This window comes from Tubulanus polymorphus, chromosome 5, assembly GCF_964204645.1.
Source record: "Tubulanus polymorphus chromosome 5, tnTubPoly1.2, whole genome shotgun sequence".
NCBI classification, from domain to species: Eukaryota; Metazoa; Nemertea; class Palaeonemertea; order Tubulaniformes; family Tubulanidae; genus Tubulanus; species Tubulanus polymorphus.
Window position 1 is genome coordinate 3,133,734 of NC_134029.1, and position 27,652 is coordinate 3,161,385.

The window sequence follows — 27,652 nt, forward strand, 5'->3', positions numbered from 1 at the left end:
AAGAATTGAAGATAGAGACCGGTAACCAGTCTAACCTGGGACATCCCATACTACTATACTGTCCTTTTCCTTATTTTACCTTCTTGGACCGCTCAATCCGCGTTTTACTCACCGAATCAAAATGGCTTCTAGTGGGCAAGAAGAAGAAGACACTGCAGTCGGATTTCTGTATAAAACCATGCGTAAGAGCTGAATTATTGCTCCAAACACATTGCATCTCAATGAACAGTAATTAATTGATAGTTTATGATTATTCTCCCATTAATGACTCGATCTGATCTACCTCTCGTAGAGCGGTTTATATACCCGTAGCCTAGTCTGTCAGTTTACCGCTCAGTGGTAACTCAACACAACTGCAACGTCGGAGTTGTTGTTTATTATTCATTTCGATTCAGGAGAAAGAGATCCGAGTAAACGTCGTGTTAAACCAGTAGCGAAACATTTACAACAAGTTGATTTTGGAGGTCTAGAAGACAGCGATAATGATAGTGATTTCGAAGTTGATGAAGAAGGTAATGCTGAATCTATCCATAAAATGCTCTTGACTTATTAATTGAATTGTTGAACTCTAATCTAAATGTTTGGTCAATTTTTAATAAGGTTTCTGATTTTTTATCATTTTATGAATACATTGATTGTTAATTCAATTGGTAGAAAATGATTGCGTAAACATCGGTTTTTTTGTAATTTTCAGAGGAAGATGAAACGGTAGCAGATGTTGTTCCGAGAAAATCTCACATATCAAAAAATGACGATGATAACGAAGATGAGGAGATGATGGAAGTTGATTCAGATGCTGATGACGAGGAGGGAGAGGATGATGAGGAGGGAGAGGATGGGGATGAGGTCGAAAATGACAATAATGAACAAAAATCTGAAAATATGTCATCAGGTAAGAGTTTGATTCCAGATTCAAATTCGACCGATGACTTTTACTCATCTTCATGATTTATGATAATTTGAAATCAGGAAATGCCAGTGATGATGATGATGACAGTGATCTCGATGATGATAATGATGATGATTCGGATGAAGATGAAAGCGACGATGATTCGGACGAAACATCGGAAGGTTTATCGTTAGCGGCCGCGTTAGAGAACGCCGAGGATAGCGAGAATGATCTCGATTACGTTCCTCCGACGAAAAAGAATAAAACCTCCACATCTTCGACGAACGATAAGAAGAAAAAAGACGGCGGAACGACGACGGAGGGCGGCAGAAAAATCAAACCAACAGAACGAGCTGAGTTTATATCCGATAACAGACCTCGACGTGAAGAGATAAAGGTTAGCGGTGTTCCCTCATTCAGATGACCGCTTAGTTTGATGGTTATAGCTGATAGCTTGTTTCATCTGTAAAATCACTAAGAAAATATTCTCATCATCAAAATTAAAATCATCAATTCTTATATCCTAGTTTGCTATAACACAAAAGGTTTTCTATTTCGGAGAAAATGTGCATCGACATGTCCAAAAACATCTGACTTATAATGCATGGTTTACTGTATAACTGTTATTTGTGCAATATTGTGTCTATGGTTGTAGATCTCTGGTGAAGTGTCACTTACCGATGGAATCCGCGGTAAGAAGTTACGTATACTGGTATGTTCGGTATGTTTAGGTGATATCAGCGCTGAAAGTGACGAGATCGTTGAGTGTGACAGCTGTGGCGTATCCGTACACGAGGGTTGTTATGGTATCAGCGATAGCCAATCGGTAGCGAGTACTGTATCGTCGGCTAGTACTGAACCGTGGTTCTGCGATGCTTGTAAAGCTGGAATTCGAAACCCAGTAAGTATATTATCACGATATCTGTCTGCATTCCTGTATTCATTCAATGCAAAAGTTCTACAGTGACATCACTGCAGACCAACAAATGTCGGACCAATAATGATGGATCTATTGAAAATTCCAAAAATGTATTTTAGCGCTAATCCTGTTTAGAATACATAAATGTATGTGGATGCCTCTTGATTTAGAAAATTTTAAAAATTTTCATGGGGCAGGGCCCCATACCCTACAAGGGGCTCTGCGTCTACGGCGCTCGCCTTTGAGGAAACCCAATGTATGCCATTTTTTCCTGATGTCTGACCGATGATAGAAAAATGAAGCATACGTCACTGTATGATTCTTTTTCGTTACAGCATTGCGAACTCTGTCCAAATTTCGGCGGAATTTTCAAAGAAACTGATGCTGGAAAGTAAGTCGTCGGTATTCCTAAAGCCTTGATTTAACAGTGTTTGTAGAGAGCCTTTTTTTGCTAACTTTTGACTTATAATGAAGTTCCGACTTTCGCCTAAGTCTGACTACTAAAAACTATGGATTGAGTCTGATGGATTCTGGTCTAATGTTTGTCTCTTTTATAGATGGGTTCATATAGTCTGTGCATTTTACATTCCTGGAGTCGCATTCGTCGATGTTGATAAACTCAGTCCTGTTACATTGTTCGAAATGTCCTACTCTAAATGGGGAGCTAAGGTATCTATAGTTAATGTATTGAGCACATTTACAGATCAGCCTTATTTGTTAACAATAACCCACAAATCTGTTTATTGCAGGAATGTAGTTTATGTGAAGATCATAGATTCAGTAGAACAGGTGTTTGTATTGGTTGTGATGCCGGTATGTGTCGAGCTTATTTCCATGTAACCTGGTTAGTATTATTGTTATATAGAAGTCTGTCTTTTCGTGCTTTTGTTCGTTTATATCGATGTATCGATCCTGTGTATTCTTTTCAGTGCTCAAAGAGAAGGACTCTTATCCGAAGCTTCACCGGATGAAGTACGTGTAAATATAATCTGAATGTCACTCGTTAAATGTGCGGCCGATAACGTTAGAACTGAGGGGTGATATTGAGGGTCGTGTAGCCTAAGACCTAAGAGTCTCGGGTTTAGTGATTCCAACTACTCCACGCTTTATGTCATTTTATACCCGGTAAAATGTTTCTTTCTGTTTTCATTAGGATATTGCCGATCCATTTTATGCCTACTGCAAACAACACGCCGATAAATTCCTAGTAAAAGCAAAACATAGGAACTATTTAGCTCTACAATCACAGGTTAAGGACAAACTAAAACTAGCAGTAGATGAAGACTCCGAACAGGTACTCAATTTCCTCACCAATACCAATACTGAACTATTACAATGTTTCTATGTTGTGTTGCATTTTATTTTCAAACAGGCAAGATTTCAGAGGAAGTTAGCTCGACATTGTCGCAAATACAACGAAGCAAAGACCAAACGTCCGCTGTGTTGGGGTAGGTGTTCTTGAAAATCAGGGAAAAGTCGAGGCATTTGAAATTTTGGCGATGAGTGGTGCAAGGAACCTCTTTGTTTAGAAACAGCCCCCACTGAAGAAATCTTATGATTAAATCAAGGAATATTTGGGGTCAGGGAAATATCAGGGCATTTTGGATTCCCTGATCTCTAAGAACCCTGACAAACGCTGATGGTCGGTTTTCTGTTATAGTTCCAACTGAGAAAATGCCCAGATTGTTATCATCGTGTCCATCCGCTGTTCGTCGTCTGCTTAAGAAGGCCGAACTGATGGGAATCAATACTCAGGTCGAGCATCATGTGACAACGAAAGATATCCGTAAAAAGTGGCATGTCCCAGTTGCATTTAGCGTAGAATACATCAGTTATTTTCTAGGTAAGTTGAAAGCGATATTTTGGTGTGAAAATATTATCGGAATCCATCGTTGTCTTACAAGATTTATGTTTATGAATTTGTTTAGAACGAGACAATCGTATAAAGAATCTCAAAAAACATGTGGAAGAAATCATACCTCAAAACGATGTTTACCGCGAACAGGAGACAGAACTCAGACAGAAATATGACAAAGTGAGCTTTAGTTCCAGTGGAATCGAGGACTGGGATTTGAACCCTAGTGTCGTTTTCCCGAGCAAAATGAATTGGTTGAAATTTCATCATGAATTTTTGTAGATTCATGCGATGGTCACCGATTTACGCAAAACCAATCAGAAACTGAAGGAAGAAGGAGAAAATCTATGGAAATACCTGTCGACATTGGCCGGGAAAAAACTACCCTTACCTGAAATATTCTCACCGAAGAAATCTCCGCTGAAAGTCACAACTACTTCGACTCCCGGCAGTAAAAAGGAACAACCATTATCGCCCCCTATCGGTGTCGTGTTACAACAGTGAGTAGAAATCTTTCAAAGATTTAGAGGTAATAAATTAATCACGAGCGGAAATGTAATTTTGTCAGTTGATTTTAGTTGCGGAATTTGTCATAAAAGCAGAGATCAACATCAAATGGCTCGATGTGATCAGTGTAAGAAATTCTATCATCTCGGCTGTTTAGATCCACCTCTTACACGTATGCCAAAAAAAACCAAACTATGCGGCTGGTAAGTACATAAACTGTAGGGACTTGGCAGTTGACTGCGGCAAGTGAGGATCCACCAGGTGGCGCTCGTCTATGATGCAAAATCTGTTCTTTAGTTTCTCAAATCTGACAAACGCCTTAAAGACCAATAAGTTTATCTAAAAGCGTGATTTAACGATTTGATCAAGCTGTCCTTCTGTCCTACGCGCGCCATCTATTGGCAAGCAAAAACCTCGTTGAATTCTAGAGCCGGTTCGACAGTTTGCATTCGTTTTAAAGGCAATGTTCAGAATGTACTCCGCGATCCAGCGAAGAGTCCGAAGATCCCGACGCAAATCCCGATGCGCCGCGAAAACTACGCGAGAAAATCAAAGAACCGCTGAAATTCACGCAGTTCTGCGATGACGTATTGCCGGTAAGCAGATCGAGGGATTACCCACCTACATACGGTATTATGGTAAGCGTCATTGTTACTATTCACACACGTGATACCATGGTGATGTATATAGAGTGAGTGATTCTATCAGTTAAAGCACGTTGCGTCCGTCGTCATCAACGGTAACATTGAATATCTGCATGATTCTCCGGTGAATGTGCTCTAGTATTACAGCATGGCACCAGCAGCAGCAACTATCATTCATTTATTACTTAGTAGTGTTTGCTTTATTTATTTTACCCCGTTGTACACTGAGGTAAAACATGTACAGTCAAATCCACCTCATTCATAGCTGATTAATTCGTATAATCATTTCATAATTTCGTATTTATTTGAGTGAGGATTTGTACAATCATTAGGTAAATAATGTAGTTCTGTCCCATGTATATTCTAAATTTAATAAAATGTAGCATTAGATATTTTGTATTTCACTTCATTCCTACGATTTCACTCCGGTCGCGAGGGATACGGACTTGACTGTATTATATGTATTTATGTCGTGCTTTGCTTATATAATCATTCAATTTATTATATATATCCATGGTTTACTATTTAGTGCAATTTTTTTTACGATTTGCTTTTTGTGATTATTTACTGCTTATTTTACTTTGTTTTGAAGTATTTCGTTGTCGATTTAAACGCATATATGATACCGATAGGTTTTAGAAGATTATGCAGTTATTTAGTATAGATAAGTTTAGAATATCTTTCTGTCACCCGGCAAATTGAATTCCGTATTTTGTTTCAGGCCAATTTAAAACCAGAAACTGCTGTCAAATCGAAGAAAAGACCAAGGAGTAAAAAAGTGAAGAAGTTACCAGAAACAACTGATGAGATTATTCAGAAAAAGGTTTGCCGTAATATCTGACATCAGAACTGAGTTCTCTGAGCTTGATTGAGTGTAATATTCTATTTTGTAAATATTTCAGGCAATTGTGTCTGCCACACGAGTCGTTCAGTCGATGAAAGAAAGGAGGATGTTCCCGATGGAATGTGCTACATGTCTCAAACCGGGAGATAACTCAACTGTTGTCAGGTAAGTACACACCCACCACCACCTCGCCTTATGCCAGGCATTTTCTGAAAACGGAGCATCTGTATTTTATCTCGGGAACAAAATAGCCGTCACATCCAAAATGTCGCCACTCTCGATACCACAAACATTTTGACCGATGTGGCGCCGTTAAATATGGTTTTAGGAGCCATTTCATATAGTTCATACTGGTACGAATCCACAGGAGGAGGAGGTCAAACTTCTTTCTATGGAAGCGATGCATAGAATCGGCAAGATTTCACAAACTTTCTATTCTACCTTTCGATTTATGAATTCAGCTGTTCTTATGTTTATAGATGTGACGAGTGTACGTTGTGTTATCACTTCGAATGTTTGGATCCGCCGTTAAAGAAGACTCCGAAGCGTCGTGGATATTCGTGGCATTGTGAGGCGTGTGACCCTACACAACTAGAAAGCGTAAGCGTTATTGCCCATATTCGATCACGAGAGCTGTCAAACATAGTGAAATATCATAAAAGGCAGTCAGTGTAGATGCACTATAGCGGCTTGCCCATTAAATAATATACTGAGGTGGAATTTTCCAAGATTTTAAAATTATCCGCGGCATTATGGTCACGACTTAAAGGGTTAAGGCACTTTAATGTCAAAATGGACACAATTTGGTCCCAAAAATTTCCTACCTGATTTCCCTCAAGAATTGGTACGACTTCGAGATCATGTCCCTAGAATTTGAAGCGTATTTAATCAACAGTTGATTGCTAAATGCTCTTTTCGTTTCAGGATTATTTTGAATCGGAGGACGAACAGGACGACACGAGTGCTGACCCGAACGTACGATTCAAGATTAAAAAACGCAAACATTCGAGCAGCGATGACGAGGAGGATTCCGACGAGGAAAGTGAGAATGAAGAGGAAAGCGTTAAGAGCGGCGAGAGGGGCGGAGCTTCAGTTAGAAAACCAACCGCTAAAACCACAGCAACGAAAAAGGACAATAGTAAATCTCAGAAAACCGTGGCAAATAGAACTTTAACTAAGAACAATGCGACATCAGCAGCTACGAAAAAAAAACCATCTGCTAAAACTAGTAGTTCTGCTAAACAACAAGAGGGGGCGACTGCAACTAAATCGACATCAGCTAAATCGACATCGAAAACAGCCGGAAAATCAACAGCAGCAATGACGAGTAAAACTAATGGAAAAACCACTGCACAATCAAAAACACCAACTAAAGATAATCCCAAAACAATTCAGAATAAAACTAATAAAACAGGCAAAATAACAACTCCTAAAACTACCCCAACTGGGACTGGGAAAACTACCCCAACTGGGACTGGGAAAACTACCCCAACAGGCACTGGGAAAACTACCCCAACAGGCACTGGGAAAACTACTCCAACAGGAGCTGGGAAAACTCCCCCAACAGGGGCTGGGAAAACTACCCCAACAGGGGCTGGGAAAACTACCCCAACAGGGGCTGGGAAAACTACCCCAACAGGGGCTGGGAAAGCTTCTCAAACAGGGACTGGGAAAACTGCTCCAACAGGAGCTGGAAAATCACAAGGGAAAGCAGCTACCACTGCAACTGGAAAATCTACTCCGGTTGCAAAAACCCCTCCAGCAGGTGGGAAATCCCCTACTGGAAAGTCTGTACCTAAGTCACTACAGGGTAAAGATTCTCAGGGTTCTACGGGGTCTAAAGGTTCGGGTAAGGGTAATGGGTCAACTAATAACAAAAATGCCAAGAATAAATAATTAACAATAGTTTATTTATTGTATGTAAAAATTTTTTATTATACCTTGGTTCACTGATCTCTTTGTTTTTTAATATTAGAAAGTTTTGTTAAATACACGGTAATAGCAACTAGTTAAACCTGAGAGTCGAAAACCATAGTTAATGTTTCAAATCAATCGATAAGAAGTCAATAAGTATTATCGATGCAAGACGTGACATTTTGCAAAAAGACAATAGCCAGTTTTATTTGAGTGTGGGTGATTCCATGTTGTTTCTTCTGAGATCTCTTTGTGAAGTATGAATCTTATGATTGTATTTAAAGAATGCTGGTAACCGTAACTCAAAAGCTATGAAAATATATGTAATAGTGTTAATATATGCATTTAATTCTTGCATTTGTAAACTGTAGACAAACGTTTTTAGTTTTTCTACGTCTGTGAATGTCTGATGTCTGTAGTCTATAATGTGTCTATAAATACATGTGCTTCCAAAATTAATTTGGATATTTCTATATCATAATTCAGTGCGTTTATTTTTAGAATTTATTTCTAATAAGGATTTCAGTAATTTTGAGGATCTTTTGACCAGTCATGGCTGCAAATGGGGGACGCAGGTGCGTGATAAGATATTGATTTATTTCCTGACAGATATACGCTATTTTCATGCTATTTTAACGCGGAACGTGGTGGCCTAGCGGCATTCTTGTAAACTAATGTCACTCGACATCCTTAACCAGTCCAACCTTCGAATAGACTGGTTGCCTGTCCACAGTAGTTCACAGAAATTACGCCAGGTGACCGTACGGTGCTGCCACCAAGTTGAATGAAAATCGTTTCTCAAATATGACGTCAAATTGGGAAATCCGGAAGTCCACGTAGCACTACACTTCATGAACTTCATGTCATATTTATCGTCTCGAACTCTTTCTTTCATCTGAAATATTACAAAAATTTATAAGATGCCGAGCAAAAAAGAAAGTCTGAGAGATAAACTTGAGGATAACGTTCTGGACCTGAGTTTGAATGAGCTGTCCGTTGTTCCAGTGAAGGAAATAGTGAGTAGACGTCGATCGGATGATGATGATTGATGATGATGATGAGGATACCGGTTCGGCCGGGTTAGGTTGAAGATGTAGAGTAGGCGTAGCGTAGGTGTACTAGTCTACGAGTACAGTTACAAAGTTACCAGTGCAGATTAAGAAAAACAATGATTTTTGTTCACTGCATGTAATAATATATTTTTTAGGCTGCTCTAAAACAAGGGACTCATCTAGATCTATCATGCAACCTCATCACATCATTACCAGTAAGTATCTATTACTTAATAGTAATCTAATCAAATTCAGCAAATCCTTGAACTTATCAATCCTCTTCTTGATTGAATAGTCTATTCTTGTATTTTTGAGTACATTGGCATTGTCTTTTTCAGGACTCATTTTGCGAATTAACGCATTTAGTGAAACTAGACTTGAGTAAGAATCAGTTAGTGTCGTTACCACAAGCATTTGGAAACTTGCGAAATTTGCGCCGCGTCGACTTGTCGGGAAATAACTTAGTGACTCTACCTGTTGGGCTGGGACACTTTAAGAGTCTACAATGGTTAGATTTGAAGGGTAATCCTCTAGATGAACGTTTACAGCGTGTTGCTGGACTCTGTCTCGACGAAACTCAATGTAAATCATGTGCCAAAAGAGTAAGTATTATCTCTATTCGAATCTGCGTGACTCCATACTTCATCGCATAGACCAGCCTACCTCTGCAGTAGTTTTAAGCACAAATGACAATAATTTAACTTTGAAAAGAGTATTTTATTTGAAAATGAGTTACTTCATTCGGATTTTGAGAGTATTTTAATAAGTGTTAAGTTACATCAAAATGCTCTTTTTCCTTGAAAGATGGTTGCATTTATGAAAGAAGTTCTGTCGGAACAAGAGAGAAAACGTCAAATTCAGTTGAAAGAAGATCGGGGTAAAAATCATTGAATTCTGGGCGCCAAAAACTCTTTACGGTTGACTTCTTGTAGTTTGATTATTATTTCTGTATGCAGCGAAAGAAGCGGAAAAAAAGGCGGAATTAGAACGAGAAAGAGAATTGAGAAAGAAAGAAAAATTGGCAGAGAAAGAAAAGAGACGTGTAGAATATTTAGAGAAACAGCAAGAAATAGCAGCGCGTCAAAAACAAGTTTTCAAATCAAACGGTATTTTATTAGCTATTTATAGTTCATGATTTGTTAGATGACCAGACCTGTATTTTCAACTATATCTATCCATTCAGGTGAAAATAATGTGACAGGGCATGGTGATAAGAATAATGCTAAAACGGATAAGAAAGGTACTGTTTCTTAATGCGAGGGGATCATTCATTTATTATGTTCACACGTTGGGGGAGGGGTGATGTCCGATGCGTACAAGTGGAGGGGTCAAATATTTTGTTCGTACGCTAATAAGTCCCTAGATGAAATACATTTTTCGTGGTTTATATCAAAATATTCATGATTTTCTATATATTTATCTTCAGATGGATTGTCGTGTAAAGGTTTTATTGTATCCCTCCTTGTACTACTCATAGCTGTCGCGATAGGGCTATGCGTTTATCTAGTCTCAAAAGATGGAAATATGCCGTGGAAAGAGTATCTAAAATGAGTGAATAAATACACCATCTATCTACTTATGCACTTCTATTTAAAATAAAGTATTTATGTTTTAAAAATTTGTCATTTGTCATCGATTATAAAACTTTGTCTTTATCCAGTTTAGTCCTTGGCTTATTTATCGTCGTTTCCAAAGACGAACAACCCTATTGGATTGTTGGTTTAACCCCGCACCAGGACAGTCTTTGAAGTGATGCCCTCGCACCGTAAGCAGCCAGTGGGACTATAAGTTCGAGCCAATCCAACACTAGGTCTTCATCAACTGGAGAACTGTGTGTCATCATTACACAATCCAATTAACCTTAGAACGGCATACAAGAAAATAAGTGAGGAAGCAAAAATGAATAACAAATACAACCAATTTTTCATATGAAAAAATTCACACATTTCTGTGTCCAATTTTACTTGTGGCCAAAGACAAGAGACTGACAAATATATGTCCGTCATTGAATACACAAGAGCCCAGTTTAATACAAAGCGAGGGAAATATGTATATATTTTTAACTTAACAATATATATATATATGTATATATGCAGTTTTAACTTTTGCCTTGGAAATACGCTATCATTGACAACTCGTACCATATCCCTTAAAATACCGGGTGGTTTTCATTTTTGCTCAGTTTTGATGCAACCGCATGAATACTATTTTCAAGCTTTTGAAATACAATAATCTACTGTTTAATTAGATAAAAACATCGATAAACCATGCACTTCTGGATCTGGATATATTAATAATATAATAATAATGATAATATGGTACAACCAGTCAATAGCGGATGAAGTACATACTATAACTAACTATACGTTTATTGCTTAAAAACACAAAAAATAAATTATGCTTGCTACCGGGTGCTAATATCTTATCTCTGTTTAAACAAAAACCATAGGACAAAGTTTTCCAATGCTTTCATTTATATTTGGAATATCATCTGCAATTGCTGAAAAACCAATGGTATTCTTCATCCATAAGCAAACATGATTCTTGACCCAAATAAATTGAGGCATTTCACTTCAAATACATATCTGATTTCTTCTTTCTACCCCATTAACCTCAAAAAATATAATCCAATTGAGGAAGGCCTCCCCAATTAGGGAGTCAATTGCTCGTAATGTAACAATTATAATACCGTAATCAGTGGAAAAAATCAGTGGTAATCTCACTCACAATATCAATGAATGCTTTAAGCAATTATTGCACAGCGAAATCAAAGAAAAACTTAGTGAATCTGATATATCATAAATGCCTTCATAAATATGGCATCAGAGTTCATGAAATTCAAGAGAAATACACTTGGAACTCGACCAGTAACTAATGTTTCATTCAGTTTGTCTACAATCTGTAAATTTTCAAACGAATCGAAGAGAAAACTGTATGAAGAATATTCACAAAATTTTACCAAATACAGTATGGATTATTGAAGCAATTGGGAATGGATATTTCTCGTGAGACAGACAATTTACTGGCTCAGTCTGTACTGAGTGGATAACTCTTCGAGAACTCGCGATCGCTTTGTCAATGAAACAGATTATGTCAAAAACTGAGGAACAAAAACAATTCGCAGGAAATATTTCATGAAACCATGAACTCAAGACACAGTTCACAACACAAAGACTTTTTATCCTCAAAATATTTGTAAGATACGTTTACGTATAAACACCAAAAAAAAAAACAAACAAACCCTAAATTAACAAACACAGACAATCGATGAGAATAAATGGTTCTATAATCAATGAAAATAGATGGTGGGCATTGTGTTCAAATCAATAAATATATAATAGTTAATAAATAATAATAATAAGCTAAATCCAACAAGATGGTTTGATTACAAGTGTCAGGAACAATGAAAACATTCCCTCACGCACTTTAACTCGGACAAGTGAAACAAATATATGAATAAATGGTAATGTCAACAATAATTCGGAAGAATCAATTGAAGTTGATAGCCGCAAATACCGTAGTATGATATCGAACAAATCAAGAGGGTTTCATTTGAAATTGGTTTCAAGAGTGCCATCGTTACTGGTTATTTAATTGATGAAAACAGAACAATGATCTAAATAGAAAATTGAGAAAATCAATTTTTGAAAGACATGCAAATGCAAGACAGGAAATATTACTATTCAACTAGCTGTGTGGTTGTAACACAAGTGAAGTGAAATGCTAACTGCGTTCATACAGAAGAACAATAGATTGAAGTTACAGCGTCTACTTTTGAAATGGAATCAGATCTATAATGTACAGACTAGACAATTCACTGGAATGTCACAGTGCAGTTCGACATTCATTATACTTAAAGAAAAATTCATTTTGAAGAAGTATCTCTGATGAATATTTCTCTCTAAATGAAGAAAACCTTGTTCCATATTCAGGACCCAGTTCTACAGTTAAGAAAATTGGCTCTCGAGTTAAGATTTTGAGTCGAGGATTCTGACTCCTGATCCTGAAATAAGTTCATTTTCAAATGGAATTTCAATATTGCACTGTGGAACTGGTTCAATTTAACTGATAATCTTGGAATGTTAATTCAAAGTGTGATTTCATAGATCTGAATTCATATTAAAGCTTCCAATAATGAATTCATACATAAACAAATCTGTAATTCATCTAATAATCATGACTAAAACGAGCTATTTTGAATGTGGCATGAATGCGCAAATCGTAGCCAAGAACTAATAAAAACTAACTAAACCTAATTAATATTGAATAACTAAAATATTTGTACTAAACCATGCAGGGCATATCTTACATACTACACCGGCAGTTGGAAGTTTAAGTAAAATCATGAGAAAAACATAAAATGCCTCGTTTTTAAAGTCAAATAGTTACCACATTATAGATCAGTACGATGACAATTAACGCTGAAGTCAATGCAGAATGAAGTGAGAGAATAAAGAGGTAGATTAGACTCATGAATGAACTGAAATTGTGTCGAAATACTGCCCAATAATTTTCACCATTCAAATATCACTTACATCTCAATTCATCATTTGCATATTATTCTTTTCAGTGTCGAGTATTTCCAAGGCAACAAGACAAAACCACGTCATCAGACTCTCTCAAACATTGAAACATTTTCCTCCATCATCACAAATCATTGTATATAATACGTATTTGCCATATTTCATAACATTAAAAATGAGCTCCCGCTTCTTGAGCCCACGACAAAATATACCGAATAATTTCCTTTTTACTATAGAACACGCGTTGAGCTTTAACATCAGAGCGCGTTCCTAAAATTTTCAAAAATACATTTGCATTTTTTTCCTCCGGCAGGATATTCAACTCTTTTTAATAATCTTTCTAGAGAAAAACATGGAGAGAACTTGTATACATGTGTGCACCGCATAGCATCAACTCGGGCAAAAATATCACTCACAGGCTGGCTTCGCAAAAAAACTTCCAACTTAGATGCTATTAGTTACTTCTCATTGTCAATGAACCAGACAATGAAAACCGTTACAATCTAAATGCATATTTCACATCACATATTATTTCGTCATGATTGCGTCTGCCATACTGGTCACAAACATAAAATGTTAATAAACTACTGAACTGACCAGACACATACATATATACGCAAACAATCATCTAAGTCGGCCCTGAGAGTTTATTAACATTTCAATCAATTCCTCCATTGACCATTTTCAACAAGTTTTCTCCCCTATTTTCATTTTACAAATTCTTTCAACCCCATATAACTTTCTTCCTCGCGCATTCTTAGTATTTTTTTCTAAAACGAAATGAAATTCCTTGCAAGATTTACTGGTAATCTTATTGATAATCTTATTTTCTGATAACAGATATAATGTACACGCAAGGCCCATTTCATTTCATTGCACTTTACACATATGTATATATAAAACTCATGTATTTTCCTATGCACTCTTTCAATTTACTCTGATCATTTTCAAAACTGGCATACTTAAGGAGACACAACACGCAGGAAAATGATTTTTTTGAGATCTGGGTACTCCGGAGATCTGCGTACTTGAAGCAAGTCGGTAAATTGATAAATTTGTCTAGTGCGCAGTAAAGGGAATGATAGTGCACGCGAGCGAAAGGTTCTTTTGAAATGAGAGAAGTCCGGAATGTGGAAGTTGGCCACTGAATAGCACAAAATACTTCTCAGGAAAGACAAGATTGATAAGCCAATAGTTTTTTTTTAGTCAATACGCGGCTATTGTAAATACATCCATACACAGGGGGTCGTTTAACAACACTAGCTGACATTACGCTACATAGTTTGAAACAAGGTTCAAGGTGTTGAATGATTCTACGACACTTAAAATACACCATTTATGGAAGGAAAAGAGAGAATTCTACCGCAGTACATATAAAAATGCATGCATTCACTCATATCTGCGCCCAGGTCGGTGCTTCGAATATCAAATTGTACCTTTTGTCGCTATAATCGATTGTACCTAATTTGATTGCGGTGAATGAATGGCATGAACTCATTATCAATCCAGAAATTCTGTATCGGATCCGAACTGGTTTATCTATCTACATGGCAAGACTGATGGATTCCAGATTGTCTCAGCTGCCGCGATTGTCATGGTTTTCCTATTGATTTTCGAATGATATTTTGTTTAATTCACGACTCGTACGACGTTAAGAATTTAATAATTATGCGAATACTAGACCATCGGAAGTTACAACGACTACAAAACCCAGAACCCGAGCTTGAAGATTTTAACCATTCTCCGATCGGAACAACCAATAACCTTCGAACAAATCATCCGTGCGAAATGCCATTAATCAACGATTACAAGAATCTTATCGATCCGAAATATTGAACCGAAGAAATGGTAAAGAATAGGATTTTTTCAAGCGACTTGGAATAAATAACACTTATTGGAGAGATAACGGATATGTTTAGCACAGGAGTGTGATGGACTGTATGCCGAGTTAACTGGCTCAAACAGTTATAAAAACACAAGTTATACGATTAAATAGTTACGCAACGAATGGAAGCCAAAACCGATATATTAATAATCATCAATCGATATCATAATTATTCTCTTTTTTATAATGTTATTATATTATTATCATCATCATCATCATCATCATTTGAAAAGAAAAAACATTCCTAATTGCCATGGTCGAAAGATACGCATTCTCAACCACCCTGATAACACCCATCCATCCATACACCAGACTAACATTCAAACCAGCCCAACCCAACCAACCGTCACTTTAGAATTGCATCCGTTTTATAGAAAATTCTCTGCATTAAACAAGAGATTAAAGTTGATTTATCTTTCTAATTAGTAAATTGAACAGACGTTCTCATCAGATGCGCATACGTATAACTGGCGGCAGTGGTAGGCTGGACGATTACTCTCTCGTCTTTGGAAGACGGCCAAATCATCATATTAAACAATCATAGAACAATAATAATAATCATTATATTTATAATATATATATATATATGTATATATACACAATGTGGACAACAGCTGCGGGGGTTCAATTGAATAAATACTCTTTTATTTCTTTCTTTTTTGTCAATAAATATGTAAGTATCGCTTTCTCCCTCTATATATATAAGGTGGCACTTCCATTATCATTCTTAGGTTTATAATCATTGAACTCTATAATACATGTATTTCTCTCTCTCGCTCTCTCTCTCTCTTCTCGTTCTCTCTCTCATTCTCTCTCTCACTCTTTCTCTGTACTGGTAATACTGTCTTCTTCTCGGACGTCGCTTATAATAACAGTGTTGACGACCGTCTTAAAGGGCATCGTTGTCACGTGTCCTTCAGCCAATGTAACCCATGTCTGACGTATTTAACTAAGTGCTGCAGGCTGCTGGACAGAGTCAGTTCACCGCACGTGAAATTCAGATCTCTGAAGAAATCTGGATCAATAAAACAAACACTACATTGAAATACTGAACACCTCAATAATGTACGTTTAAATCAGTTGGAAGCCATAAGAATTACCTTTAAATTCGAGGGCCTGTGTATCTGCCTGGTCCCATAGATTGTGACACTGATGAAGAGGGTCGATAGTCTGGATATATTGTTGCGTAACGGAATGTATCCTGTGAGGTACGATGACCGAGTTCGTAGATGTCATGTTCCCGTTCGTTAAACGAGGCAAACAATCTCCACTTCCCTGCAATAAAAACACGTCAACACTTGCGGATGCAACGCTTTTTCATTTATAATTGATTGTAGTATAGAGTATTATCAATTTACCTGTGATCCTACGGAACCAACACTGGCAGGTGAGGGTGTGGGCGACATCGGAGACGGTGTGCCTGTACTTCTATTCCAAGTTGTTTGATAAGGCGAAGGAGCCTGCGATGGTTTCACCGAAGGAGGATGGGGTTGCTGCAATTTCAAATGAAAATATCCATTGATTCCGTGGTTTTCTAAATATTCCTCGCGAAATTGATGATCATAATCAGCATTTTCAATCTGTGAGCGGTGAATTTTTAAAATATTCATCTAAACAGATGAATATGAAATAGAAATGAACTTATATTGACAAAATAGTTTATCTAACCCACAACTGGAACATTCACATGTAATTCTATAATGATTTTTTCAGTCACCATTGACTATACAAACCTTATTATAATCATCAATAGCTTTTTTCAATTGACCTGCTTCCTTTCGTTTCAGCTTGTATAGTTTTAAACATAACAATGACTGGATACGTAAACTGTGAAAAAAAAAAAAAAACATCAACACTAAGATGGATTGATTTCCTCCCGAGCTATGCTGCCGTCTAGACAAATTTTTATCATCTTTAAAGTCGGATCATCAACGACTGTCAACACTCGTAACTACGAAAAAAATATCCCTCGAAAAGTTTCTATGGTCTTTAAGTGTTGTAAAGATTTGAATCATGTATTTTAACGCAGCACTGAAACTAACCTTAAAATGTTGAGTTTTCGTTCTTTGTACGATATTTCTGGGTCTCTCGATCCACCGAAACGGCAGATATGTATCAGCAGGTTGAGAGTATCTTTGAACATCGTAAAGATTTTCATATTGACGGATATGCGATCATGTTCCATTGCGATTCCGCATTGTATAAACGACAGTACCGCCTCGACATACATTAATGATTTCGCTAACTTATCCATCTGCAATAAAAGAATTTAAAAAAAACATGACATGAAATCAAATACTTATCATGAAATATCTGCTGACCAAACTTCACATAACAGCGACAGATTTTAAGGTCATAAGATTTAGGAGAAACCTTTCTTTTTGAGTTTTTCTGAGACAGCAAATTTTAGGCAAAAGTTTTGAATAATAGTAAGAGACAATAACCTTATTGTTAGAACCTTGTGGATTTCTTGACTGCATCTTAAAATTGAAAAAAAAATTAAGCCATGATGAAAATGTTTTGGTTAGAGAATTTTCTCATGAAGTAAGTGAGAGAATGATATAGCTATCGGAATGAACTAATTTACATTTTACTTGAAGACTTAACCGGCAACATAACACACATGCCACTGGAACTGATACAAGATCTGAACCCTGACAATCCATTGTGAACTGTATTTGAGTGTATCATAATAGCTTTTATTAACTCATGTGAATAAGTTGTACTGATCCAGTAGATTGGTCGAGTAAACAGCAGTGAAATAAACAACAGATATTCACAGACACTAACACACTCAGTTTTTAACATTAGACACATAGGTATATTGAACATACCAAGCTGTCAGCTTGATGCTTGAGTTTCTTTGCCTCTATGAGATAATAATCAGCAGTTTCCATCCTGAAAATCAATTCATCAGTTATAAGCATTATCTACTACTAATAACCATTGATTAACAGTCGGATTATATGGAATCCCATACCCAGCCTGTACCAATCATATATTCAATCCGTATTTACTTACTTTTCTTCTCTTTGAGTGTCAGGAGCCATCCACTTCCTATCAATGTTGCCATTTAATTCAGCAGAAGGACCGACCCTAGCTTGTTCCTGTAAGCAAATTCAAAATCTATCAGTGAATCAGTGTGGAATCGGTGTGGAATCAATGTGGAATCTGTGTGGAATCGGTGTGGAGAGTCAGTAAGTTTACACGACTCGAGTGAAACTGGTAGAATGCGTCTGCAGTCGAACCGTACCTTTTTACTGACGCGATCATCAGGACGGTCCCATTCCGTTCGATCTCGAGACGCGCGTGGTCTATCGTAATCTCTCTCGCGAGATTCTCTACGACCGCTGCGATCGTACGAGGAATATTTCGTCGTCGTCGTCGTTGATCGTTTTCCATCACTACGATTACTGATACGACTCGACGTGCTGGACGTACTGCCGCGACGGTCTCGTATTCGAGGGTGCTGTTTACGATCCCATTCATGATCATCTTCATGACTTCTACACGAAATAACACAATCAATACAAGTGACATGTACATGTGTATGTATATATACATGTATGTACATGTACAACAATACAGGAAGACAGTGATTCAACTTAAGTCAAATAAACACAAGACCTTTCATAATCTCCCTCATGAACGACCTGAAGCTACCAAACCCTTTGGCCGGGCCTGAAGCTACCCATCCCTGTGGCCAGCCTAAAGCTACCCATCCCTGTGGCCGGGCCTGAAGCTACCCATCCCTGTGGCCAGCCTGAAGCTCTCCTGCCTGTAAGCCCCCCTTGTGGAAGGTCTGGTGATACTTACTCTCTATCTGATGTGTCAGCCGGATGATATTTCGGTGGTGATCGATCGCCGTGGAAACGTTTTCGATCGCCGGTATCTCGATTATCATCGTCATTGTTGTGTTTACGTTTCGGTATTTTTGGCATTGGTTTTATAATTGATTTATCGCCGAGCACCTGTTGCATTGTTTGGTCGTGTAACTGCTTCGACGACAGTAATTTCGACGACGAATCGTTCGATTTCGATTCCGTCATTAGCGAATCTAGCGTTTCCCGTTCAACCGACGTGAAAGTCGGCGCTTGTATATTTTCGATTTGACTCGAGCATTCGCCGTCCTCGCGATCGCTGTCGCTTATATCCATATCGCTGCAGCTACGATCTGCTGTATCGTCTGTAACGACAGGTGCCGCAGCAGCAGCTGCTAGCGCCGTTTCTTTAATCTCTTCCTCAAACTCTTCGACCTGCTCCGATTCCTCGATATCGTCCGCCGGTTTCGGCGTAATAATCTCATCATCGTCATCGTCGTCGTCGTCATCGTCATCGGGTTGTTGTCCACTGCCTGGAATCCATTTTAATAACGATAAGTCTAAATGCACGACGATACTGGGTCGTCCATTCGCCTTATAACAAATACTATCCAAACTGACGGTCAGTTTATTATTATCATTATCCGGGGGTCGGGCTTTACGATGACCCGGTGACGTCTGATCGAAGTCTAATTTACGTACGGGTGATATATACGGTTTACGGGGTGACGAATGAGTCCGACGCGACGACTCGCCGCGACGCTGCGGTAATGGAGATATCGCGCCTTGCGTCGAGCCTATAACGCTATCGAATACGTGACTAAGAGTTACTTCGGGATCGGGTTTGATTTTCGCCCGTTCGGTCGTCGGTTTCTTATCGCTATTATCGTTCGGCGATAAATTCTCCGTCGTTTTTCTGGATTTATTCGAAACGGGCGACGAACTGGCGTCGTATTTCGGCGTGGAAACTTTCGACTTTTTCGTCGGCGTTTTTTCGGGTGGCGTACCGACGACGCGGTGGTGTTTACGAGACGGCGGAGATTGTTTAGTCGTTTGTTTGGGAGGAGTGTTTTTCGCAGCGACGCACGATTCAGTCGAGTCTGGTTTTAACGGCGCGATACGTTCGGGAACGTACATATCTTTAATGCTATGTATGAACATCTGATGCGTTTTGCTATCGTGACGTTGAACGTCATCGTCGCTGCTATCGCTGTCGCTGCTCAGGTAGGTTTTTAATTTGACTTTTTTCGAGCGTTTTTTCGTTTCTTTCTTCGGCGTCGAGTTCGACGATCGCGGTTTTTTACTCGATGCAGGAGATGATATGAACGTCGTGACTAGATTCGGCGGCGATTCACGCGACGACGGCGGTTCCGATTTAATCACCGCCTCCGATTTCTTCTTCTTATCGCTAACGTTATTATTATTATTATGGCACAAATTAAACGTCGTCGTACTGGGGGCAGCGTTGGGACTGATTTTCGAAACTTTAACGTCGCTCGTCTCGATCGAAGCGCAATCCGAAGCCGATATTTCGCCGTCGGATGAAGCGACATCGACTGAACTCGGACCCGATGCTCGGATGTTACTGGCGTCCGGTTCGCAATCGTCCGAATCAATGCGCGCGATGAACGCCTCGTTAACGGTGCTCTCCGGCACTTCTTGTTTCACGTGGTCTAAACCATTTGGTTTGATTATGTCCATCGGCGAGGGTAGAGTCTTACTGCCCGTATAATCCCATACATCGTCGGGAAAACTACTGGTCACCTGCGGTTCGCTGCTCTCTTTCACCGTACTGGTGACGTTATTACACTGATCTGTCTGATTCGACGATGACCCGATGGTCGCCGCTGGTGCAGTCTCTTCGTTTATCTTACGGATCACGTTTTCCAAGTTCCACGGTGACTGTATGAAAAAAAAAATTGAAAATAACACATATAGCAGCCACAATGTGGATACAAGTGAATTTGATAATACAGTAAACCTTGCCTTACTCAGACTTATAACTAACTCGGACAAAAATGAAATAATTTTTCTGATTTCCTTATTTTCAAACATTGACTATGAATTAGTCTCTGACTTATACACGGTTTCCCTTTATTCAAAAATAAACTACAAATTTGCAGTTACAATTTCAGTTACTGAAGGTAAACAGGAAGTTAACGTCAATGAATTAAATTCAATTTGTAGCTAATGATGTTTAAAAGGAAATAACGGGTGATTAGCTATCAACGTAGTTCAGACTCTGGTTGGTTCGGCTATCATCATGGTTCAGGCTTGGGTTTGTTCAGCTATCAACAGGGTAAGGCTCAGGTTAAGACTCGGGTTCAGACTTGTGTTTGTTCAGCGATGATCGTGGTTCAGACTTGGGTTCAATCACTTACATTATTTTTATCCTCTTTTTCATTTTCATCTTCATCTTCAGAACGTTGTGGAGTATGAAGCTGTTGTTGGTCGTGGTTGTTGCCGTGGTGCGGAGTACCGGGCGCGCTCGTCTCTCCCTCACAACTCGATCCTGAATCGCTCTCCGAACCGCTGTCCGATGCATTGTTTGCTGATGATCGGCTGTAGCTACAATGAAAGGATATGAAAATATTACAAATTACGATACAAATTATACTCCAAATAGGGCCATTCTAGTATTAACTAGTAAAAACGGTTTTCAGTATACAGATTTCTGTTTTAGATTATTGTAAATAGTATATGTATAAGTAAATAACAGTCATCTTTTCATTTTTATATTTCGAATATTTGCCAAAAATTTCTTTTCGTTCCCTCCATACACGATCGAAAGAGTAATGAAATTATCTTATCTGGACCCTCGGGTTCAATTATCTGACTAACTAGTTGAGTTAGCCCTGGTTGAAGTTAAAACTCTAGTCTATAAAACCAGTGCCAGCTTCATTAAGGAACTTATGAAATGCCAAGAGGAAACTAATAAAATGAGATTTGTTTGAAGCGTAGTGATGTGCCATGTTTTGGTTTTAACAGGGCTTCAGTTTATGAGCGTTATTGCACCGAACGACCTCTCTCGGGGCTATCTGCGCGCTGGTTTAATGAGATTGCGTAGTCTGGTAGTTTTATGGTATCGTTCATCGTAGTTTTCGCGTCAGTTTTCATTCATTCAGTTCATTTCAAACCTCTAGTTTGTAAATATAAACCCACAATGTCTGACTTACTCACACCGGTAGATAATATCCGAGATCACACAAGATTTTCTTGATCAGGGCCAAATTATCTCCGTTCCTTATCAGACCAGGGCCAACCATGCAAACAGGTACCAAATCGTCCTTGCCAGTTTGACTTGGGTCAAATTATTTCGTGCAAATGTTAACTGATTCCGGAAGTGACTCACGTCGTTTAGTAACGTCGTTTAGTAACGAGTCAGTGATTCATGCGTAAACACGCTTGCTTATTTAACACAGGCTAAATTTGACTCAGGTCTGATCCGAGCCAGTTTGACCCCGGCTATCTCCATATGATCGTGGCTACTATTTGGCACCGGGAGAATGGACGTTACTAAAATAACGCGTTAACAATGACCACTTTCGGTAATAAAATGTTTTCAGGAGTCATCTCGCGTTGAGGGGAGATCAAAGTCAGCCTTCTACAATCAGCCGGACATTAAATAATGCGTCCAAACCACCGTCTGAATCTATACTTCAAAGCAAACTGATTAATAGATAATGTACATGTTCTTGCGCTCTGTCGAATACTTAAACGCATTCGCTGATAATCTGTTGCTGTCAGCAATTCTAATAGAGGTAAATGTGAAGGTAACACCCGAACGTGTCGTATAGATACATCAAAGCCTACAAAGTGTCCGACTGAAACATGATCGGAAATATCTGTACAGAAGGAAAACGAGAGGATTAATAAATGTTTCATCGCTGATAACATTTAATATATTCGGTAGTAACTCCGCTGTCTGGAGAGATCTACGAATTCCAGACAATAGCTGTCACTGTTCATTCAACCAACAGCTGATCTCCACTGGCCTTGACATCTTATGGTCAGCCAATAGACTTTTAAAGATGTATTATAGGTATAAGTTCGATAAGGCCATGCAAACTTAGGTATGAGTTGCTGATCATTTTGTTTTAACCAGTTTTTAAGTGGAAAAAAACAGCATACAAAAGTATGCGCAAAAATTGGCGACCCAGAAGCAACTTCCAAATCCACGTTATCAACTTGCGAATATATCGTTACTGAAATGAATTGATTGTTGATCAGAGACAGTTTGCAATTTCCGGGTATAAACAAAAGATATATAAACTTGGAGCTAACTTTTTACCTTTAATCTAACAAAATAACTGGAATTTGTGTACAATGGCGCCATGACTATGTGGACAGTAAGTTAGTTCTCATGGCCTAACTGTTAATTGAGATATAAATGGTTTTTGTCGCATGGATGGAAGTGTAGGTGATAATCAGTATGAAGCCGAGGCTGGCACTCCTTGAAAACATGTCGTGTCACTAGATGTTTGAAATGTCAAGCTGCGAGACACTAGGAGCGCACGAGCGTCTTTCTGTCTGTTGTCTGTAGCTACAAATAGACCGGCTCTCAATCCACTGTCGACTGAATTTGATGAGTTGAATTAAGTTCATGCCGGTAACCGGAAATTGAAACCAAGTTCATTTCAACGGTAATAAACGTCTCATCGAAGATTATGAATGTCATTTGAACATTCGGATGGCTTTAGGAACATCACGCCTACGAGCCTTCTGAACCATGTCGTGTCGTAATTCCATCAGATTAAGACAATCAGATTAACCAGTGTTAGTAATCCTAATGCAAACCTGTTGAACTCTTATTTAAGGAGTGTCAGAAGTGCATGGTAGGTGGGCCGGTAATTCACCAACTACCAACTACCACATCAGCCTCGGTGAGGTTTACATACTCAAAATAATAGCGACCAAAATTAGCACCAAAAAAGTTTTCAAACGATAGACTGTTTGTTGTTGACGCCATCTAGTGGTACAGATGGAGGGAGATATCTCAAAAGCCGTCCAGAATTCTATAAATAACGCATGTGGCATGAAACTAGACTTTCTGATTAAAAAATGGATAGACATACTAATTACATATTTATATCTAAACACAGCCACCAACTGCTGCATTCAGTAAGTTATACAAGTGAATGCCAATAAAAATCATTTCAGTAGACTGCATTTGCCTAGGCGCCGAATGTCTCATAGCGAGTCCTGCGGGACTTAATGTTTATGATATTCCTACTTAAATCGAGATGCTGCTCAGTCTACTTACCGTTTATTCTGAGTCGATCTCTTCGCTTTAATACTGGGCTAAAAAATAAAAACATACAAAATGCATTGAATAAAATTTCAGTTTTCAGACGAAAATCGGACGTTTAAAATTTTGAGAATGAAGTCGCTCGAATTTATTTCTCGCAAGACGATCTTACGAAACTAAAACTCGAGGAATTAAAAATGTCATCGAACAATTAAAATCACACTTGACGAGGAATAAATTCGATTTGTTACCGGCTAACATCATCATCGCCCGCTCCAGCACAATGCAGATGAAACCACAGGTTGCTATAGCAACAATAAGATTACTTCCTGGCATGTAGTGGATGTCATTGTCTGAGCCATTAATTTATTATCTCCCCCCCACCCCCTGACGCCCCCATGAAAATTTGATGAACAAAAACAAATATTTGAAGATTACTGAAACAAAAGGTGAATGTGATTTGGCCAGGCTTCAGTCGATGGGGGCAAATTTTACCATCACCCAAAAGTGGAAATATCTTCGGGCCACGCAACTAACAAGTTTCAGATTATTTGCAGTCATTATGATTTTCCGTACTATTTCCAGGGCCAACCAAATTTCCATAGCTACTTACTGACTAGCTACTAACTTTATGGAAACATATAGTAGGTCTACAGTACTTAAAACCTTGATTGAAAATCATCATCCCAGACTACATTTCTAAGATTCAAAAGCTTCAGACATAAAACTTCAGTCCAAAGCCTTCAGAATATAATTATTAAACTCCATAACTTCACCCCTAGTACACACTCTGAACAAGGCAGGCTCCAGCCACCTCGTTATAGCCTGGATCATAGAAGAATTTTTATCCTAATTACGATTAATCTAATAATAAACAACATGGTTTCCACAATTTACAAAGATGAATAAATACAACTGTAATGAAAACATGTTTATATTTGATAATTCATATCTAATGATCACCATCCGAATGCGCTTGATGTGGCCCCTGAGAGGTTGTGACATCACGGCGACCTCAATCATCATTAATTCTCATTAATTATCATTCGAATATCATCATTTCATGGTTTATTACCAGGACATGTAAAAAGAACTGTACATTTCCGTTACGCGAGCGAGACAAGAAATGGTGAATTATTTGCGAGCGTTTGTTTCAGTCGAAATCGAAGGACAACATATTGAATAACGATGACTATTCTATAATTGAAGAAGCTTCAAACAGCTACGAAACGCGTTTAAAACCGAGATGACGAAATCGCGATCGATTCTCTCCATAAAACAAAGCCATTAATAAATAATGAGAAAGACTTGGCAGTGTAAGTTTTAAACCTATCATCACACGCTAAATGAACGGTGTATTTCCATTAGTCATCAATAATGTTATCTAAACGGTGCACTGTACAATCAGTGCGATATACCGACAGCGAGCCGCCTTTAAATACCGGTACAAAATACTTCACCCATCGCCGCACGGCGTATTAAGGTAACTTCGTTTCGCGTAAACCTTCTTTTCTGATGTCAATTACGTTTATTTCATTCACGCGGCAATAAATCCACTTTATTCCGACTTCAAACGCGCCTTCAACGAGGTTTATTGACATTATTTACAACCGCATCACGAACGAATTGTACAAATAGAAACATCTTAAGAATTCTGATCATCGTTTTTTTGACGAGACCCACCTGCCCGCTAACCCGCGAATTTTGACCTTGCATAAGAGTAATAAATTAGTTTATACTAAAGGCTGCAATCTCATGGAGACCTAGGTCAAGCAGGCGATTTGGTCAGCTAAATTTGGCCCACGTCAAACCGGTACAGACCAATTTCGCACTGACATGAATATTACGAAGGCTATAGAATGAGTTACTTTTTTTCATGAAATAAATCTTTAATCATGAGACCATTTTTGTCTTAAAATTCGATAAATAATCTATTTTCAAAATCTTATGAAAAAAAAAACCGCAATTCTATCAATGTTTCTCATCAGCGATGTTACCCAGCGGAAACCGATTCGAATGTTTTGTCTCATTTAACTTTGAAATTCAGTATAATCTGATATACCCGAAGGCACCATTAGTTGACAGCCACTCGTCGTCGCGAGAGGCTTCGAGCAATCGATATTCAGTTTCTGATTAATTACCTGGCTTTCTAAATCACTTTCATCGCTAGAGGAACTGACTATCAGGTCATTCTTTAATACTCTGAAAAAAAGTGAGAAAAAAAAAACAGGTTATGTACGTGAAAAATTGCAACCAATAAACATTTTGTGAGGGATAACAAATCATATCAAATCAACATCCCTATTTCGAGATAAAAAATCCAACTGGTTTTCCCATTTCTAATGAAAGCCTCTCTGGTAGTGAAGATCTTATTTTTAATAAACTGAGCCAGCCTCACATTATGAGGAATAACGACACATTGCCTGAGGAGAGGGCGGATAATAAGAATGACACCGTTAGATATCTAACACTACTCATGTTTTTGACAGGGCGCAAGCGTGTCGGCAATAACAAAAATATCATCAACCAATCAAATAAAAACGCGTAGGGAATTCATATAATATGAGCTGATAGTTTTCTGGTTCAGACACGATGCCCGCTGCTGCTGCTGCTGCTGCTGCTGCTGCTGTTGCTGCTGCTGCTGCTGCGGTTATTAGCTGGGTATAAGCTCATGACAGACACTAGGCGAATTCTTTTGGCGAATCATTTGCCGTTAAATTCGCCTAAGATTAAGGAGACAAAGGTCGATTCATTTAGGCGAATTCGATTTGAAGACTGATTTGCCAATCAAATGATCACGTCATTCACTATGTATTTCACTCAATATTGATGAGGTGAAATTTGGCAATCAATGAAATAAAATTTCGTTTGGCTCGCCGTGCAAAATTCAGCAAAAATCGATTCATGTTGTCCGTGACGGGTTCAATATTTTCCTCTTTCAGATCGTGCGCCGCTGTAGCGGATGACACTGAAACTGAACTCACTCTTACTGAGCTGTTTCCAGTCGCTGCGCTTATTCTAGGATCAAGTGGTGGTCATCGGTACATGATCAGTCACAAGTGCGCTCACGTGGTAATAACAGGATGGAGATCGGGTTGCATTTCAACTGTCCACACGTAAGTCTGCGGTGATTGGAATATTAGTCGAGAGCTCGTGACCCAACCAGCCTGCACCCATCAACCGCGAACATACGCGAGACGATTTGTCCGGAGTCAAACCGGCCCACACCAGACCCGAATCAAATTTGGCCGGTGTTCACACGTTAATCTCACACTCTAAAACGTTGCTGAGGTAAGCGAGGGGGGGTCGTCGAAATCGCTTGTCCGATGGCGGGTTAAGAACTGATCCGACAAATAAGTAAATCGAAATGTAACATGATAAATGCATTAAGAGGAATAATCGCAGATGACGAGCAGAAAATTGAGAAGAACAGAAACGAAATGTGCACAACTGGAAAACTGTATTAATAATGTGAAGTGTGTTTTTCGGTTGAAGGCGTAAAAATTTTAACGGAAACTCGATGATTAGAAGGAAACATCAAAGTTCACTAT

General features: G+C 38.5%; 3 protein-coding genes across 6 annotated transcripts in view; 2 read left to right on the top strand and 1 right to left on the bottom strand.

Annotated features, from left to right (window-relative positions):
• The first annotated feature begins 121 nt into the window (after nucleotides 1-121).
• LOC141905986 (PHD finger protein 14-like) lies at nucleotides 122-7,988 on the top strand. Of its 2 annotated transcripts, none has more exons than XM_074795119.1 (20): nucleotides 122-182; nucleotides 396-512; nucleotides 695-892; nucleotides 970-1,286; nucleotides 1,545-1,790; nucleotides 2,144-2,199; nucleotides 2,366-2,477; nucleotides 2,558-2,652; nucleotides 2,738-2,780; nucleotides 2,962-3,102; nucleotides 3,181-3,256; nucleotides 3,469-3,651; nucleotides 3,737-3,843; nucleotides 3,946-4,163; nucleotides 4,242-4,373; nucleotides 4,631-4,808; nucleotides 5,536-5,637; nucleotides 5,717-5,823; nucleotides 6,138-6,258; nucleotides 6,583-7,988. In XM_074795119.1, exons 1-20 carry the CDS (start codon nucleotides 122-124, stop codon nucleotides 7,552-7,554), a joined length of 3,582 nt encoding a protein of 1,193 aa, XP_074651220.1. In that variant the 3' UTR covers nucleotides 7,555-7,988. The 2 variants fall into 2 exon arrangements, with proteins under 2 accessions (XP_074651220.1, XP_074651221.1); XM_074795120.1 differs by having other exon boundaries at nucleotides 4,631-4,766.
• A 413-nt stretch (nucleotides 7,989-8,401) lies between these two features.
• Nucleotides 8,402-10,206, top strand: LOC141905772 (leucine-rich repeat-containing protein 59-like). Its single transcript, XM_074794790.1, has 7 exons — nucleotides 8,402-8,588; nucleotides 8,780-8,839; nucleotides 8,963-9,226; nucleotides 9,429-9,501; nucleotides 9,581-9,730; nucleotides 9,808-9,864; nucleotides 10,051-10,206. The coding sequence occupies exons 1-7, from the start codon at nucleotides 8,493-8,495 to the stop codon at nucleotides 10,173-10,175; spliced, it is 825 nt and encodes a 274-aa protein (XP_074650891.1). The 5' UTR covers nucleotides 8,402-8,492; the 3' UTR covers nucleotides 10,176-10,206.
• A 377-nt stretch (nucleotides 10,207-10,583) lies between these two features.
• The window catches only part of LOC141904985 (uncharacterized), a 53,461-nt gene continuing 36,392 nt past the window's right edge, over nucleotides 10,584-27,652 (bottom strand). For 2 of the 3 annotated variants that reach the window (XM_074793656.1, XM_074793658.1), the window contains exons 8-20: nucleotides 26,243-26,303; nucleotides 24,117-24,154; nucleotides 21,235-21,421; nucleotides 18,849-20,755; nucleotides 18,286-18,538; nucleotides 18,054-18,139; nucleotides 17,867-17,930; nucleotides 17,477-17,512; nucleotides 17,075-17,286; nucleotides 16,766-16,859; nucleotides 16,391-16,525; nucleotides 16,133-16,307; nucleotides 10,584-16,047 (exon numbers count right to left, since the gene is read on the bottom strand). In XM_074793656.1, the coding sequence (XP_074649757.1) occupies nucleotides 15,938-16,047; nucleotides 16,133-16,307; nucleotides 16,391-16,525; nucleotides 16,766-16,859; nucleotides 17,075-17,286; nucleotides 17,477-17,512; nucleotides 17,867-17,930; nucleotides 18,054-18,139; nucleotides 18,286-18,538; nucleotides 18,849-20,755; nucleotides 21,235-21,421; nucleotides 24,117-24,154; nucleotides 26,243-26,303 (3,358 nt within the window). In that variant the 3' untranslated portion in view covers nucleotides 10,584-15,937. The remainder of the gene's footprint in view (nucleotides 16,048-16,132; nucleotides 16,308-16,390; nucleotides 16,526-16,765; nucleotides 16,860-17,074; nucleotides 17,287-17,476; nucleotides 17,513-17,866; nucleotides 17,931-18,053; nucleotides 18,140-18,285; nucleotides 18,539-18,848; nucleotides 20,756-21,234; nucleotides 21,422-24,116; nucleotides 24,155-26,242; nucleotides 26,304-27,652) is intronic. The other variant, XM_074793657.1, reaches the window with a different exon arrangement.

Excerpts from the sequence above, each read along its gene's own strand:
- LOC141905986 (XM_074795119.1), top strand. The coding sequence starts at position 122 with ATGGCTTCTAGTGGGCAAGAAGAAGAAGACACTGCAGTCGGATTTCTG. Across the intron at positions 2,653-2,737 it reads GCTTATTTCCATGTAACCTG|TGCTCAAAGAGAAGGACTCT; the intron begins GTTAGTATTATT and ends TATTCTTTTCAG. Across the intron at positions 5,638-5,716 it reads ATGAGATTATTCAGAAAAAG|GCAATTGTGTCTGCCACACG; the intron begins GTTTGCCGTAAT and ends TAAATATTTCAG.
- LOC141905772 (XM_074794790.1), top strand. The coding sequence starts at position 8,493 with ATGCCGAGCAAAAAAGAAAGTCTGAGAGATAAACTTGAGGATAACGTT. Across the intron at positions 8,840-8,962 it reads ACCTCATCACATCATTACCA|GACTCATTTTGCGAATTAAC; the intron begins GTAAGTATCTAT and ends TGTCTTTTTCAG. Across the intron at positions 9,227-9,428 it reads GTAAATCATGTGCCAAAAGA|ATGGTTGCATTTATGAAAGA; the intron begins GTAAGTATTATC and ends TTTCCTTGAAAG.